This window comes from Phoca vitulina, unplaced genomic scaffold (assembly GCF_004348235.1).
Source record: "Phoca vitulina isolate PV1807 unplaced genomic scaffold, GSC_HSeal_1.0 scaffold4, whole genome shotgun sequence".
Taxonomy (NCBI): Eukaryota; Metazoa; Chordata; class Mammalia; order Carnivora; family Phocidae; genus Phoca; species Phoca vitulina.
In genome coordinates, this window is record NW_022589707.1 from 78,040,367 (window position 1) to 78,057,422 (window position 17,056).

The 17,056-nt window shown below is 40.8% G+C and overlaps 1 protein-coding gene across 1 annotated transcript; it reads left to right on the forward strand.

The window, feature by feature from the left end:
* The first annotated feature begins 3,225 nt into the window (after nucleotides 1–3,225).
* PMPCB (peptidase, mitochondrial processing subunit beta) lies at nucleotides 3,226–16,997 on the forward strand. Its single transcript, XM_032402322.1, has 13 exons — nucleotides 3,226–3,350; nucleotides 4,357–4,494; nucleotides 5,246–5,332; nucleotides 6,373–6,502; nucleotides 10,396–10,594; nucleotides 10,978–11,057; nucleotides 13,141–13,253; nucleotides 14,038–14,181; nucleotides 15,216–15,376; nucleotides 16,247–16,332; nucleotides 16,413–16,501; nucleotides 16,659–16,734; nucleotides 16,820–16,997. The coding sequence occupies exons 1-13, from the start codon at nucleotides 3,255–3,257 to the stop codon at nucleotides 16,882–16,884; spliced, it is 1,464 nt and encodes a 487-aa protein (XP_032258213.1). The 5' UTR covers nucleotides 3,226–3,254; the 3' UTR covers nucleotides 16,885–16,997.
* Nucleotides 16,998–17,056: the final 59 nt, after the last annotated feature.

A 17,056-nucleotide genomic window follows, 5' to 3' on the forward strand; every position in this document is an offset into this window, starting at 1 on the left:
ACGTACTGCATGGAGCACTGGGTGTTATACGAAAACAATGGATCGTGAATCACTAAATCAAAAACTAATGATGTATTGTATGGTGACTAACATAACATAATAAAATTAAAAAAAAATAATGTTTTATAGTTTTCAGAGTGTAAGTTTGTACTCCTTTGCTAACTTTTAAAAAAAGATTTTATTTATTTATCTGTCAGAGAGAGAGAGAGCACGAGCAGGGGGAGCAGCAGATAGAGGCAGAGGGAGAAGCAGGCTCCCCGCTGAGCACGGAGCCCTCTGCAGGGCTCGATCCCAGGACCCTGGGATCATGACCTGAGCCAAAGGCAGATGCCCAACCAACCGAGCCACCCAGGTGTTTCTCCTTTGCTAACTTATTTTCTAAGTATTACATTTCTTGTTGCTATTAAAAATGGAATTGTCTTAATTTTATTTTCAGATTGTTTTCCTTTATTTTTGAAAGATCATTTCACGAGATATAGAATTTTCGGCCTCCGGTCTTTTCCCTTCAGCACGTTGAGCTCGTTATATCACTGCCTTCTGGCCTCCGTGGCTTCTAATGGGAAATCAGCTACTAAGCTTATTGAGGATCAAGTATATATGATAAATTGCTTTTCTTTTGCTGCTTTTGAGATTTTCTTTGTCTTTCTAGGTATGGATCTCTTTGAGTTTATCCTATTTGGAATTTATTGAGCTGTTCGGACATGTAGATTACTGTTTTTCATCAAATTTGGGTGTTTTTGGTCATGATTTCTTCAAAGGTTCTTTGTGCCCTTTTCTGTCCTCTCCTTCTGGGACTCTTGGTATGTGTGTGTTGGTGGACTTGAGGATTATCCCACAGCATTCTGAAACTTTGTTCATTTTGCCTCATTCTTCTTTAATTCTTCAGACTGATAATCTCAGTTGACCTATCCTCAATTTGATTCTTTCTTCCACAGTTCACGCCTGCTCTTGGACCACTCTAGTGAATTTTTCATTTCAGTTACTGTATTTTTCAATTCCAGAACTGTGACTTTTTAAAAAATAACAGCTCTCTTTATTGATATTTTATATATGGTAAGCCATCATCCTCATACTTTCGTTTAGTTTTTGTTTTTTTAGACATTGTTTCTTTTAGTTCTATGAACATTTTTAAATAGCTTATTTTGTTTTATTTTTTTAAAGATTTTATTTATTTATTTGAGCAAGTAAGCAAGAGCTAGGGAGAGAGAGCACACAAGCAGTGGGAGAGGCGGAGGAAGAGGGAGAAGCAGACTCCCTGCTGAGCAAGGAGCCTGACGGGGAGGAGGGCTGGATCTGAAGACTCTCGATTGCAGGACCCTGGGATCATGACCTGAGCTGAAGGCAGACCCTTAACTGACTGAGCCACGCAGGCGCCCCAGCTTCTGGTCATTTTTTTTTTTTTTTTTTTAAAGATTTATTTATTTATTTATTTGAGAGAGAATGAGAGACAGAGAGCATGAGAGGGAGGAGGGTCAGAGGGAGAAGCAGACTCCCCGCTGAGCAGGGAGCCCGATGTGGGACTCGATCCCGGGACTCCAGGATCATGACCTGAGCCGAAGGCAGTCGCTTAACCAACTGAGCCACCCAGGCGCCCCTGGTCATTTTTTTTTTAACCAGTTTTTTCATTTCTTTTATGAGAAAAAGAACTTTTGGAGGTCTTTATTCTGTCATTTTCTCTGACATTCCCAATTAATTTTGAGTTAAAATGTGCTAAAATTTCCCAGGAGCTTCCTGTGATTATACCTAAATATTTTTGTATATATATATGCATGTTTGTATTTCTTTATTAACGTTAACACACATTTGTTTTGGAAATATGAAGGAATAACCTTGACTGTCCTTATTATGTAATTGAGTGTGTGGGCTAAACCTGTGAATCATAGCAGAGAGGGTAGGTGGAGAGACATGAATCCAGAAAGATACGTGGGAGTCAGATCATGAAGGGCCCTATCTCCCATACTAAGGAGCCTTCACTTTATCCTGACCATGGAATTACTGGAGGATTTTTCATAACGGGACTGTTGTGCTAAAAGTTGCATTCTAAAAAGATCCCTTGGACAACAAGGTGGAAAACTGTGACAATTGGAACAGATTCAAGAGGCAGGAGCAGGGTGTATCAACTGGATGTGGAGGGTGGAAAAAAGAGAGGAGATAAGGATGAGATCCAGGTTTTTGGTTTGGATGTCTGGGTGCACAGAAATCTCCTTGGCTGTTCTGCACTGGATATACAGGAAGAGACTTAGGGCCAGACAGTGAATTGCATTTTGGACAAGTTGATCCTGAGATGCCAAAAGGATAGTCAGTTGCAGCTTTCTAGTCATGGAAGGTGTAAGCGGGCCTGGAGCTCAGGAGAAAGGCCTTTGGGTAGACAGGGAAGTCTTTATGTGCAAATGGAAACTGTTAGGGAGAGTGCAGTAGAAGAGGCCCAGGTCCATAACACTGGGGAACACCAACTTTTAGGGCAAAATGGTACAGTGTTTACGAGCACAGGCTTTGGATCCACACAGCCTCTTGTTAGCATGGTGACCTCAGGCAATATATTTTACCTCAATTTCTACATCTGTAAAATGAGCCTAAGAATAGCACAGTTAGAACAGTGCTTATATTTTTAGCTTCATTAAGAGATCTGTGAATAAAGAGTTGCCCAATAAAGTAAAGAAGAAGGTACTATAAAAAGGAGGAGGGGCTCTAAGATACAATAAGAAATTTTCAGAGATCTACGATGTCAAATTCTGCCATTAGGACCGTAAGATAACGACCGTGAAGCCTCCGTCTTTAAGCAATTAGTGGCCTCACCAAGAGCAATTTCGATGGAATTAAATGAACCAGACTGTAAAGGGTGGAAGAGTGCATAGGGGTCAACAATGACACATCCTTCCCTCCTCTCTCCACGCTTGTCTCTCCCCATAGATGCTTCCTGAAGGACAGTGAATTTTGGATCGTATTCTACTTTGTCCAATCAATTCCAGCCACCAATGGGATAACAGGTCGCACCAGGTTACCTTTAACTCCTCCACATTTGAGCCGTACACGCCACAGGCGATCTAAGTAACTGATAATACAGGACCTCCTACAGACTCCCTAATTCGTATTATTTGGGGCCAATCGCTCCGCACCAAGCCCAAATCCATGCTCTCTGGGACCGCTTCAAAGAGTGTTGTTTCCATCTTGGCCACAAGGTGGAGCCCGCCTCCTTCCGTGGACCCTCGGGTCACGACCCCGGAAGCACATCCTCCTCCCAGTCCCGAGCGGAGATGGCGGCGGCGGCCCGAGGGCTGTTGTTACCCGCGGCGCGACGGCGGCTTTGGGGTTTCGCGGAGAGGCTTCTGGTTGGAGGCGCAGCCGGGAGGGTGAGCTTCTCTCCACTTGTCTGGGTGCCGCCCGAGACCCGGCCGGGGCTTTCCCTCCGGACGCCGCGCGGGACACCTGAGTCGTGGGCGCCAGCCCAGCCGTGGAGTCGGCGCCCCGCACCCCCACGGCGGGTCGGCGCCGGCGGCCTGGGATTGGGATGCTCACGTCCCGCCGGGGATGAGCTGACCTTGGTCACCCACCGCGCGTGACCTGCTAGAAAAGTGTGGGATGACACTGGTTACCGGCCGCTTCCCCCCGGTTGCCCAGGGGTCATAATGAGTGCGTGTTGATGACTAAAGACACAGCGGTTGCAAATTGGGGGAAATTAAAAAGTGAGATCAGAGTTCTCTTCTAGCCTAAGACTGAGCTTCCTCCTCAGCTGTGCTGTCTGCGAACCCCGGGGAAGCTAAAAGAAAGTTTTGGCAGGATATAGGTTTTTCTCATGAGAACCTCAGGTATGTGGGACTTTTCACGTGTCTAAAGGAAAAGAGAAACTGCAGGCGGGCGAGTGGCCCACAGTCAGCGATCAGTCGGTCAGTGTATCTTGAGCATCTGCCCTTCTTCCTGTCTGCTCTTTCTACCTGTTCCAAAGCCTTCTGTTTTCCTTGAACAGTGAGAACCTAAATCTCAGTGCTGTGTTGCGTGTAGGTATCTTTACATTTTTCTCTCCCTTTCTTGTCTCCCCCCGGCCCCCCAGCTTGTTCCCTCTGTAATGAATATTAAACATGTCTAGGAGAGGTACTGAAATAAAAGGAGTCTCTCTCTGGATAATGATAAGAACTGCTTGTTTTCCTTAAGGGAAAGGCATGTTTGTGGGCGTGTTGTTGGCTTTAGGTTAAGCAAGGTTCCTAAGCCAGCAAAGGGGTGGGTCCCAGTGGAACAAAAATTGAGGAGGAAAGAGTACTTTACAGAGTCTCTGGGACAGATTTGGTTTTCTAACCACCATTTAATATCAGAATAGTGATGTGTTTTCTTCCTCTCTGCCACCCCTTCGCCCCCAACTAGTCATATTTTGGCGGGAACAGATTGAGAAGTACACAGGCTGCTGCACGGGTGGTTCTGAATGTTCCTGAAACCCGAGTAACACGTCTGGACAACGGACTGAGAGTGGCCTCTGAAGACTCTGGCCTCTCAACGTGCACGGTAAGGGATTCCAGCAACCGCTGTTTAGGTGACCCCCTCATTAGGACAGAGCGGATTGTTGATTTAAATCTCAGCTTTTTATTGGCTGGTGGTGGTTGAAAAATAGTGACAGTTTTTTTGCCTTGACAGATGACTCTTACTTGCGAATCTTTCACTTTCATAGCAAGTGCCTGTGTACCTTGTTTAGGGTCTGCGTCTGGTTCTTACAGCCTGTTACTGTGTTATTGTTAGTGGTGTTGATAATAGTGAAATAAGTACTTTCTCTAGGCTACTCTGTGCCGGCTGTTCTTACATATATTGTCTTATTTCATCTTTAAAATAATTCTTTGTAGGAGGCACCATCACACCCAGTTGAGGGGCAAGTTCAGAAAAGTTAAATGGTTTTGTCCAAGGTCACACAGCTAATACATGACAGAGCCAGGATTTGAACCTAGATTTTCTGATAATCTCTAGTGCTCTTTATACTGTAGTTGTTAATTGGCTGTACTAACAAGTTGGGCTAAAAATCTGGGTCCTCTGTGAAACTGGCAAGTAGATACTTCACCACCCAGCAATAGCTCGATGACCAAAATTTTTAAGTCTCATAGTTGACAGGTATGTGTTATCAATTCACTGAAGTCAAGAAAACTTTAGTGTTAGGATTGGAAAGCATTTGTCAAAAAAAAAGGAAGAAGATTGCCCCTCTCTCCACTTCCATTCCCCCAAAAGAGAAAATGAGGTTTCATTTAATTTTTCCTTGATTTACATTAAGGTTGGGCTCTGGATTGATGCTGGAAGTCGATATGAAAATGAGAAGAATAATGGCACAGCTCACTTTTTGGAGCATATGGCTTTCAAGGCAAGTTGTAAGACTTTATAAAAATACATTTTCTTTAAATTTCTTTAAATTTCTTTACATCTCACTCTCAGGGCGCCTGGGTGGCTCAGTCGTTAAGCATCTGCCTTCGGCTCAGGTCATGATCTCAGGGTCCTGGGATCGAGCCCCACATCGGGCTCCCTGCTCAGCGGGAAGCCTGCTTCTCCCTCGCCCTGCCACCCCCCCGGTTTGTGCTCACACTCTCGCTCTCTCTGTGTGTCAAATAAAATCTTTAAAAAAAAAAAAAAAAATCTCAATCTCAGGCAAGGAGAACTATTTCAGTAGTAGGTGTATATATATATTTTAAAGATTTTATTTGAGAGAGAGCATGCCCGTGTGCATGTGCATGTGGGTTGGGGAGGGGTAGAGGGAAAGGGAGAGAGAATCTCCAGCAGACTCCCCCCGCTGAGTGCAGAGCCCCACTCAGGGCTCGATTCATGACCCTAAGATCATGACCTGAGCTGAAACCAAGTCAGATGCTCAACTGACTGAGCCACCCAAGTGCCCCCAGTAGTATAGTCTATTTTATTTATTTAATCTTTTCTTTTTTTCCACGGTAATTATCTGAAATAATTACTGAAAGTTGCTTATGTAGAGTTGAAACAAGGATTTTCTCTTGGGATGTAAGGGTCATATGTAAGTACACCACTGTTTTTGAGGCCCGATGCACTTTACTTTTAGTTTTTAGCTTTTTTAAAGATTTTGTTTATTTGTTTGACAGATAGAGCACAAGCAGGGGGAGTGGCAGGCAGAGGGAGAGGGAGAAGCAGGCTCTCCATTGAGTAGGGAGCCCAACATGGGGCTCGATCTCAGGATCCTGGGATCATGACCTGAACTGAAGGCAGATGCTTAATGGACTAAACCACCCAGGCGCCCCCCCCGGATGCACTTTAGAAATCATATTTGGTCCTTGCATGAAACTGACATTGCTTATGTCCTCATATTCGTTGTCTGAAGTGTTTAGAATAGATGAGAGATAAAGGAAGGTACCATAATTTTCTTTTTCTTCTTTTTTGTTTCAGGGCACCAAAAAGAGATCCCAATTAGATCTGGAACTTGAGATTGAAAACATGGGTGCTCATCTCAATGCCTATACCTCCAGAGAGCAGACTGTATATTATGCCAAAGCATTCTCTAAAGATTTGCCAAGAGGTATTGTTATTATGTATAGTGCAGATAGGTAATTTTCACAAGTTCAAAAATAATCTAATACTGTTTTTGCTATGTCTGTTGTGAAAGAGTAACCCTCAGAAATGTGAAAAAATGAATCAAACTTTGGGTGAGGGGGCCCCTATTTTTATTTTTTTCTGTAAATATGACAGATGGTATCAAATAGTTGTAAGCTGCAAGACTTGTACAAACCAGGCCCTAACACTTGATTCAAAAATACTTTCTCCAGAGCCATATGTGTAGTAGTGAAACATTTTTAATGCCTTAGCAGTCTGTTGATGATTTCCTTTGCTGTGCAGAAGCTTTTTAGCGTAATGTAGTCCCACTTGTTTTTTATTTTGTTGCTTCTGGTGTCAGTTCAAAGAAAAAATCATCACTAAGACCTATGTCAAGGTACTTTACTGCCTATGTTTTCTTCTAGGAGTTGCATGGTTTCAGATCTTATGTTCAAGTCCTTAACCCATTTTTAGTTAATTTTTGTATATTGTGTAAGATAGTGGTAGTTTCTTTTCTTTTTTTTTAAGATTTTAAAAATTTATTTGACAGAGCGAGTGAGCACACAAGCAGGGGGAGTAGCAGGCAGAGGGAGAGGGAGAAGCAGGCTCCCCACTGAGCAAGGGGATACGGTATGGGGCTATGGGGCTCAGGGCTCTATCTCAGGATCCTGGGATCATGACCTGAGCTGAAGGTAGAACTTAACCGACTGAGCCACCCAGGGGCCCCAAGATAGTGATAGTTTGATTCTTTTGCATGTGGCTGCCCAGATTTCCCAACAGCATTTATTGAAGAGACTGTCCTTTCCCACTGCATATTCTTGGTTCTTCTGTTGTAAATTAATTGACCATATATGTGTGGGTTTATTTCTGGGTTTTCTGTTCTGTTATATTCATCTAGGTATCTCTCTTTATGCCAATACCATACTGTTTTGACTACTGTAGCTTTGTAACATAGTTTGAAGTGAGGGAGTGTGATGTCTCCAGCTTTGTTCTTTCTCAAGATTGCTTTGGCTATTGGGGATTTTTTGTCGTTTCATACAAATTTTAGGATTCTTTGTTCTAATTCTGTGAAAAATGCCGTTGGAATTTTGATAGGGATTGCATTGAATCTGTAGATTGCTTTGGATAGTAATGGACATTTTAATATTCTTCTAATCCATGAGGATGGAAGAGCTTTCCATTTACTTGTGTCATCTTCAATTTCTTTCCTTAATGTCTTGTAGTTTTCAGAGTTCGTCTTTTAACCTCCTTACAAGTTTAATCCTAGATATTTAATTCTTTTTGATGCGGTTGTAAATGGGATTGTTTCCTTAGTTTCTGCTAGTTCATTATTAGTGTATAGAAATGCAACAGATTTTTGTACGTTGATTTTGTATCCTGCAACTTTACTGGATTTATTAATTCTAAAGGTTTTTGATGGAGTCTCTTTAGGGTTTTCTGGGTATAATGTGTTATCTGCAAATAATGACAGTTTGGGTTGTTTCTAAATCGGATACCTTTTATTTCGTTTTCTTGTGTAATTGCTCTGGTTATTAGGAGCAATTTTTTTTTTTTTTAATTCCCTGTTCTATACAAAAACAACTACCACCTGCAAGTAAATAAAATAAAATTTTATAACATGGTAGTCTGACTTGCATTACAACCAATTAAAATGACAACAGTGGGGAGGGTGTGTTGGTTTGAATTGCAAAAAACGTTTGTAAGGGTCTTAATGATTTCTTTGAAACGTTTTACCCCAGGACTAGTAACAGAGGGTAGGCCAGGCTACTTCAAAGAGTTGTTCATTCTAGCTCCTCCCTCTCCTTTTTCTACACAGGAAACAGCAGGGAAAGCAAAAAAAGAGGACTAGAGAAAGGACAAGACAAGGTTGAAGACCATTTTTTTCCTCCTGGCTTTGGCTGGGAAGGACAGAGCCCTGCCGGTGGCACAGCCTGGGGGCTCCTTGAGGAATCCACAGTGGAAGTGCTCTCTGAAGCAGCTCTCTTTTGGGGGTTTGCTTGAGGTTTTTGTCCCCTCAGTTGGGTGAAGTCTGGTGTATGAGGTAATAACGTGATGTTCAGACTAGCAGTCTCCAAATGTTTATGATCACCCAGCCTTATTGGTAAGAGATGTGATTATACATCAGTATAGGTATATTGACAAATTAAATACATGTACTACTACAGAATATTAAATATACATTAAAAAAGATTCTGATTTTTTTTTTTTAAGATTTTATTTCTTTATTTGACAGAGAGAGACACAGCGAGAGCAGGAACACAAGCAAGGGGAGTAGGAGAGGGGGAAGCAGGCTTCCCGTGGAGCAGGGAGCCCGATGCGGGGCTCGATCCCAGGATCCTGGGATCATGACCTGAGCCGAAGGCAGACGCGTAACAACTGAGCTACCCAGGCGCCCCGAAAGATTCTGATTAAAACATAAATTCCAGGAAGTATGAACTCCCACTTGAGCGAACCCCAGTCTAGACTACCAATCCCATATAAGGAGAGTCTTCACACAGGATTCCTTGTCCTCCCCTGTGTCTTTGGACCCTTCATCACCCATCATGGCCTCTGGTTCTCGTCTGGACAGATGGTTTTTATTTGGTCTTACAGATAATTTTTTCCCTTTGGTCATGATCTCTGCCCCAGTTTACTTTGGTCTAGCAATCTTTTTTGTCATGTTGGGCAGTCTAGAGGTAACTATAGTTGGAATGTAACATAATTGCTTCTGAGACAATGACTCTTAAAGTGAACCTAAAAGGAGGAACAAGTTTGCAGTACAGTAAAAAAAAAAAAAAGAAAGAAACTAAAGATTATAAATGTTTCATATTTACTAAAATTTAGATTGTGATTGGAACTATGTACTAATTCTTGAAGAATAGATAAGGTTTTTCCTTTTTGGAGAAGTATGTAATTTTTCTGATAAAATTGCTTAACAGCATAGTAGGATATCTTTGAGTTCACTTTTGGCTTTTTGCAAATTAGGGTCATTCTTGTCTAAATATTTGAGGGCTTCATCAGTTTTTCCCAAGGGTCACTTTTAATCTTTTGGAATACCTATCCTCCTCTTCATGTTAACTCTCCATCTCTGTTAGATCATCATTTTGCTAATGGTGAGACTATAGCCAACATGGATCCAATGGGTGGAAACAGGCACTGGGATTAAGTTAATTGGGGAAGGATATTTGAGAAGACCCTAATTCTGTAAGTGGTTCATTGGGGGCATATTTTAGATTATGCTGTTTCTTGCCTTCTTTTTTTTTTTTTTTTTTTTTTTTAAAGATTTTATTTATTTATTTGAGAGAGAGAGAGCACAAGAGGGGGGAGCGGGAGAGGGAGAAGCAGACTCCCTGCTGAGCAGGGAGCCCGATGCGGGACTCGATCCCGGGACTCCAGGATCATGACCTGAGCCGAAGGCAGTCGCTTAACCAACTAAGCCACCCAGGCGCCCTGTTTCTTGCCTTCTTTATGGGGCAGCCTCATTGCTGTGGGAACCAGTGTAGCAAATACTTGGGTGCTGTGGATCCTATGTAGGTACCTAGATGTTCTAATGCAGGTAATTTTCTACTTTGTAATCTTCCTACAGAACAGTATACACTCGTGTGCAGACTCTGGCATGTCTGAAGTGGTGGCGTCATTACAAGTGTTGTGGGGACCTTTGACAAATGTAGGAATTTTCCTCAAGTTCTTCTGTACCACAGGGTTTATATGTTCTATTTTCAATTTTAATATTGTCCTTTTAGGTATATTGACTGTATAGAAAAGTTTGTTTCTTCCTAGTTTAGTCATTTAGTCAAAATTGAATGATGCTCAGTGTCATGGTTTCTGATGCTAGTTTAATAGAGCTTAATATTGAAAATTAAGATTCTTAGTGTTTCTTCTTGTTGTATTTTCAATTAGCTGTAGAAATTCTTGCTGATATAATACAAAACAGCACATTGGGAGAAGCAGAGATTGAACGTGAGCGTGGAGTAATCCTTAGAGAGATGCAGGAAGTTGAAACCAATTTGCAGGAAGTTGTTTTTGATTATCTTCATGCTACAGCTTATCAAAATACTGCACTTGGACGGACAATTTTGGGACCAACTGAAAATATCAAGTAGGTATAATTCGCAAGGTTTTTTTTTTTTTTTTTTGGAGAAAAACTTGAGTTTTGAAAATTAACATTCAGAAACATTCAAAAAGTGTGTTTCAAAATGTAATTTTTTCCTGCCTGATACTCCAGTTGAAATTGTGGTTAGCTACATTTTAGCCCCACCTAACTCCCAGGTGTCTGCACTCATGGATACTGCTGACATAACAAGTAATGGTATCAGCTCGATATAAAAAAGTTGAAGTTGTTTTGATACTTGTTGCCCATATCCCTTTTTCTGACTGCATTTAACTTAGAGCCTTTAAGGTCCAATTTAATGTCAGGTATAGTATATGAAGATCTGTGCTTTTTAGTTTCCATTTATATTGCTTTTCTTACTCCGTTTACAGATCTATAAATCGTAAGGATTTGGTGGATTATATAACCACACATTATAAGGGGCCAAGAATAGTACTTGCTGCTGCTGGAGGTTAGTCGATTTACATTTCTGTATCTGTTTTAAACACAGTCATAAAGTGTTGTGCTTATTAGTTTGATCCTGTTAGGACATGTCCTGGGATTTATTATTTACTGAGCAAATTGTTTCATATGCTGGTTAAGGGGAATGTACAGCCCTGGAAATAGACTTTTCCCGTCTTTAGTAGAGGTTTTTTTAATAGAAGAACTTACATAAGTGTTTACACATAACGGAATTTACTTGCAAGGAAACGGGCAAATGAACAAACTGGGTGATAATGACATTTGGGGGAAAGTGTACTAGAGTTTGGGAGTCTCTTGAGATTTTAAATTACTTTTTGAGAACCAACTTCATCCTTGGTCAGGCATGAAATGGGTATGTTATGTTGCTCATTTTTTGATTTGTTTATTCATTCAGTAGAGCTAATTACTGAGAAGGGGAAGTATATAGGGAACTATTGAGAGTGTTTAATGAGAATCCAAACGTGTAGGTGGCATCAGGACAAGGCTTCCTTGGGGATACATTTGAAGCCAGTGAATGAAAGAAAATTCCCATTAGATACTGCTGGATTTCCTGAATTTAGGCAAACAGTACACTTTATTGGTTTCCAGGTTTGTTTTCTCTTTGACTTTCTAGGGTAAGGCAAAGATAGATGGGTGTTCTTTTGTGTAGATTTATTTTTTCTCTCTTTAGAAATGACAATAAATTAAAATTCTAGTTGCCCTGGATAAGACTTCTGAGCTAATTACTTGGGAATAATGGAGAAAATGAAAATGAGGGTTAAGTCTAACATGTTATTCATTGGCCTCTGAAACTAAATCATGTTACCTTTGTAGAGTGCACTCTGAGATTCTGTTGAGCAACCTCGTTTCTAAAATGGCTGGTGCTGACTGGGGGTCCATATTTGAAACTGCCTGGGAAACAGGAAGACCTAGTGAGAGGAGGCCTCAACCACCACGCTGTCTGGGATGTCTCTGCCCTTGTTGGTGGCATATGGACACAGTGGGTTTAATCGTAGTTCATAGGTTCATTTTGACATTGCTGAAGTTGGGATATCTAACAGTTAAGGGCGTATCCTATATTAGCATTTTGTCTTTTTGATACATAAGTGATGATGAGCCTTATAAACAATGGCTTCTTAAATTCAATGAAAAAGACCAGATCTAGCTTCATAAAAAACTTTTTTTTTGGCTCCCTGCCTTTTGGATAAGGATATGCAGAGGTTTTGGAGCAGGAACTGAGTATCTGGAATGTCCAATCAATTGGGAGGGCTATAGGTGAAGTTAATGAAACCCTGGAAGTTGGTGGTGTCAGGTGCTGAGAACTGTGTGCACGTCCATGGTTTTTCACTCTCTGCTTGTCATTCTTGGAACATCAGGCTCTCCCTGTTGTATCGTCACCCTCTGGATTGAAGCCAAGGCAGCTCTCCTACACAGTGCTTCTGAAAACATGCATTCATACATGGTCTTGTTTTATATCACAGATTGGTTTGGGAAATATGGGTGTAAGTTGTGCTTTTACGTTTTAAAGGAAGGCTTCATATAAAGAACCTTCATGGCAATATTTTAAAGCACTTGCCACATGCCTAAATTTGTTTTCTAAGTTTGTCTTTGTGTTTATCCTTCACCGAATCTGTTTGGGTCATGAGTTTGAATGGATTTATTCAGAAATTTAGATGACATTATTTTGTTCCTGAATTCTGGTAGCAGAGCTCAGAGAACAAAGCTCATGTTCATATTTATATTCTTTTCTACTTAAAATGTACTACTGAAAAGTGATTTTGCTAATTTGCATTCTAGGACTTTTAGTAATGTAACATGATTCTGTATAGAATGTGGTATTTTCAAGCTGTCTTATTATCCTTAGCTGTGAATTTGTTGATGAAAACTGTGCAAGCTGTGAAAGCTGAGACTGAGAAAGCTGTGCACCTCCAAGCTTTATAAAGCAAGAAGGTGTGTGCTGTGTGAGCTTATTCTCTAAAGGCTTTTACCACATTATACCACCTGGAGTTTATTGTAAAACAAAGTTTGGCAGGTAGTTGTCTGCTTTAGATCGTGCTGCTACTAGATATATGAAATGTTTTCCTTCAATTTAGGAGTTTCCCACGATGAACTGCTTGAGTTAGCAAAGTTTCATTTTGGTGACTCTTTGTCCACACACAAAGGAGAAATACCAGCTCTGCCTCCCTGCAAATTCACAGGAAGTGAGGTAGGGCAAGCCTCCTTAGCTAGTTATTTAGCCCTTTGGGTTTCTTGTGTTGTATTTATGAATGAGTGTACAAAATGTGCTTATTTCTAACAGGAGTAAAATGGAAGAAACCAGAGGCTTAAATTGAAAGAAAAAGGGAAGAGGATGGATTTATGCACTTATATTCCATATTATTTAACCACCTCTCTCTTAAGGAAGCAAGGTTTTGAGGGGAATGTCATAATTTGCTCTTTCTGTGCTTTTTCTTTGACACTATGCCCATTTATATATTTTGAGGTATGAAATTATATTTTTAAAACACCCCAAATTTTGACTTTCACGTCCGGTTAAGTTCTGCCCACAGTACATTTCTGGGAGTAGCTGTTAGAGACAGAACTTGCAGAGAATTGGCTACTTGTCAGCTGTAGCCTTCAGCTCATCAGCAGCCTCCTTTGCCGCATTAGGGATGACGTTCAAAGGACTACCTGGAGAGAGAGGTCTGCTGTCGGCTGACGCAGAACTGTGTAGCGTTGGTGGTACAAGAATAAGCCTGTTATGTCAGTATTAGAATACTAGCTGATCTCTACCAGTGAAATAACCTAATCCTTTTTGACCAGGTCATCATCTGGTGGCTATGTCTGTATTAGTTCAATTGGAGATCTTTTGGTGTTCTTTCCAGAACTCAAGAAATTTTTCCAGATTAGACTGTTCAGTGTAATGTGGCAATGATTAAACCTTCTTTCTTATTAAGCCTGTTACGCGGTGGCAGTGTTAACCAGAGTTGTGTTTCCTTGGTCTTAACTAGATACGAGTGAGGGATGACAAGATGCCTTTGGCGCATCTTGCAGTAGCTGTTGAGGCCGTTGGTTGGGCACATCCAGATACAATCTGTCTCATGGTTGCAAATACACTGATTGGCAATTGGGATCGCTCTTTTGGAGGAGGAATGGTAAGTGATTTTAAAAATAATTTTCCATAATAAATGACAGGGTGGAACTCTGTACTGTGACTTGACAAGATATAAACTGATCCTGGATTGCATCCTGGGCCAGAAAAAAATTTTTTGTGTGGGTGCCATAAAATTTGTAAGTTGGATAGGTAGCAAAATTTGATTAAGGATAGAATTCACTGATAGTACCGTATCAGTGTTAATCTAGTTTTAATGATTGTATGGAGGTTAATTTCCTGGTTTTTCAAAAGTGTACACAGAGCATTTAATTAAGGGTAAAAAAGCATCAGATCTTTCAGTGTACTCTCAAACAGCTGAAAAATTTTGTTAAAGAGAATGATAAAAGAAACATGGTAAAGTAACGGTTTTTAGGGAATTTGGATGAAGGGAATTCCTTGTACTATTTTTGTAACTTTTCTGTCTGAAATTACTTCAGAATACAAAGTATGTACTCAAAGATTTCAACATAATACACTTCATATAAATATCTTAGGCTTGGGGCACCCGGGTGGCTCAGTCGTTAAGCGTCTGCCTTCGGCCCAGGTCATGATCCCGGGGTCCTGGGATCGAGCCCCACATGAGGCTCCCTGCTCGGCGGGAAGCCTGCTTCTCCCTCTCCCCTGCTTGTGTTCCCTCTCTTGCTGTGTTTCTGTCAAATAAAATATTTTTAAATAAATAAATAAATAAATAAATATCTTAGGCTTCACGTGCAATAAAATTTCCAATGTTTAAGCATACACAGCCAAGAGCCCTACAGATTGGGCTGATGACAGCAGTGAATTACTCTAGAAGTGCTGTAGCTACTGTGTTAATTACAAGGTTTCATTGCTTTTACATTGTGCGTTTCTCTGGGGATACACTGGGCTGGGGAGAAGTATGGTTCTTAGTCTCGTTGAATTTTAACTTCTTGAGATGTTGCTAGATAGAAACTTCACACGTTGGGGCATTCACTGTTTGCCACAGAATTAATTTTTCTTTCTGGTAATTTGGGCACATACACCTGCAGTTCTCTTGGACAATGTTTTTCCTTACAGAATCTCTCTAGCAAGCTGGCCCAGCTCACCTGTCACGGCAACCTCTGTCATAGCTTCCAGTCCTTCAACACTTCCTACACAGATACGGGATTGTGGGGGATCTACATGGTCTGTGAACCGGCCACCATTGCAGACATGCTGCATGTTGTTCAAAAAGAATGGTGAGAAAGTAAATCTTGCTTAGAATTCACATTTTAAACTAGTTTCCTCCTCACACGTTGGTGATTGGTTTTGATGGGGATGTTAGCATTTAATCAAGAAAACAAGACTGAAGAGTAGCAGTTGTTGCCATGTTTTTAAAGATCACAGAGGTTTCTTCTAAGTCTCATGTGAAGCTGACTTTATCCTGTAGGAAATTCTTAATCTTTACGAAGCGGATTACTTCAGAAAGAAGATCCTAAAAGTTTGCTTGGAAAGTATCTCCACAAGTTACCTGGCTTGGAAAGGTGGTATTATGCCAATGAATCTGAAGTTGCCATTGCTAAAAGAAAAATGTATTGTTTTACTCCGAACTGGTGCCTTGAGACAGAGGCAGAAAGGCCCATGCTGTTTGGACAACTTTCTTAGCTCTGGTTCCTCTCCTCCACCATTGTTAAATGGCTTATAGGTCTCTAAATCTCGTCAACTGGGGGGTGTAATTGTTAATTAGTAGGCTTAAGTTACACTCCGCTGGATTCTTTTGAGAAACCAGTGGTCTCCAGACCTATTCTCTAGCGTATCAGATCCTAACATGGGAACTGGCGAAGTGTTTCTCAAAATGTGGTCAGCCTACTTTCATGTTGGATTGAACCTCTATCTGTAATCATACTACTTTTAAGAAATTAACGATACCAGGAAAATAGTAACATTTTAGCTTTTGTGTAGCTACTGGGATCATGAAAATTTCAACTTTTCATTAATTTGAAGTCCTAATCACTTGTATGTTGTGGTGCAGTTCATAGATTATAGCATCATATCTTGAAGTCACTGACTCAAAAAGCACGTAAGCTTTTCAAACTACTTGACATTTTGATTTTTCCTAATGGTTTTAGGATGCGACTCTGTACAAGTGTAAGTGAAAGTGAAGTCGCTCGAGCCAAAAATCTTCTGAAAACAAACATGTTGTTGCAACTTGACGGTAAGAATAAAGACCGACATTCTGTTTTCCTAGGGTTGATCTGTATTCCATTACTTAGTTTTTCCTTCTCTTTTAAACAGGTTCTACCCCAATCTGTGAAGATATTGGCAGACAAATGTTATGCTATAACAGAAGGATTCCCATTCCGGAGCTTGAGGCAAGAATTGATGTAAGTAGTCTTTAGACACTATAGGCGCTTGTTAGTTCCTTATTACAAAAGCTGAAAATATGTATCGTAAATCCCTGCTTTAATTCTAAAAAGTTCTAGGTGTAGACTCTCTCTTTCCTACACAAAGCTCCGAATGCTGGGATCTTCTGTCTTTCAGGCTGTAAATGCTGAGACAGTTCAAGAAGTGTGCACCAAATATATTTATGATAAGAGCCCAGCTCTCGCTGCTGTCGGTAAGCCCGGCTCCTTTTCTCTCACGCACAAAGTGACTAATACTTGTCCTTTATTCACTTTTAACTATCTTCTTTGAATCCGTAGGTCCCATTGAACAACTGCCAGAGTTTAACCAGATTCGCAGGAACATGTGCTGGCTTCGTGATTAAAATGCTCCTACTCAGAATATTTTGAACATACGTATTTTTAAGGCTAACAGATCTGCAAGTTTTAAGCTACCAGTCCCTAAAGAAAAAAATAAAAACATGTATACTTGGAAATTTGAATGAAACACTGTGTCCGACTTTGAAAGGATAAGAAGACCACCACAGTGAACGGTAG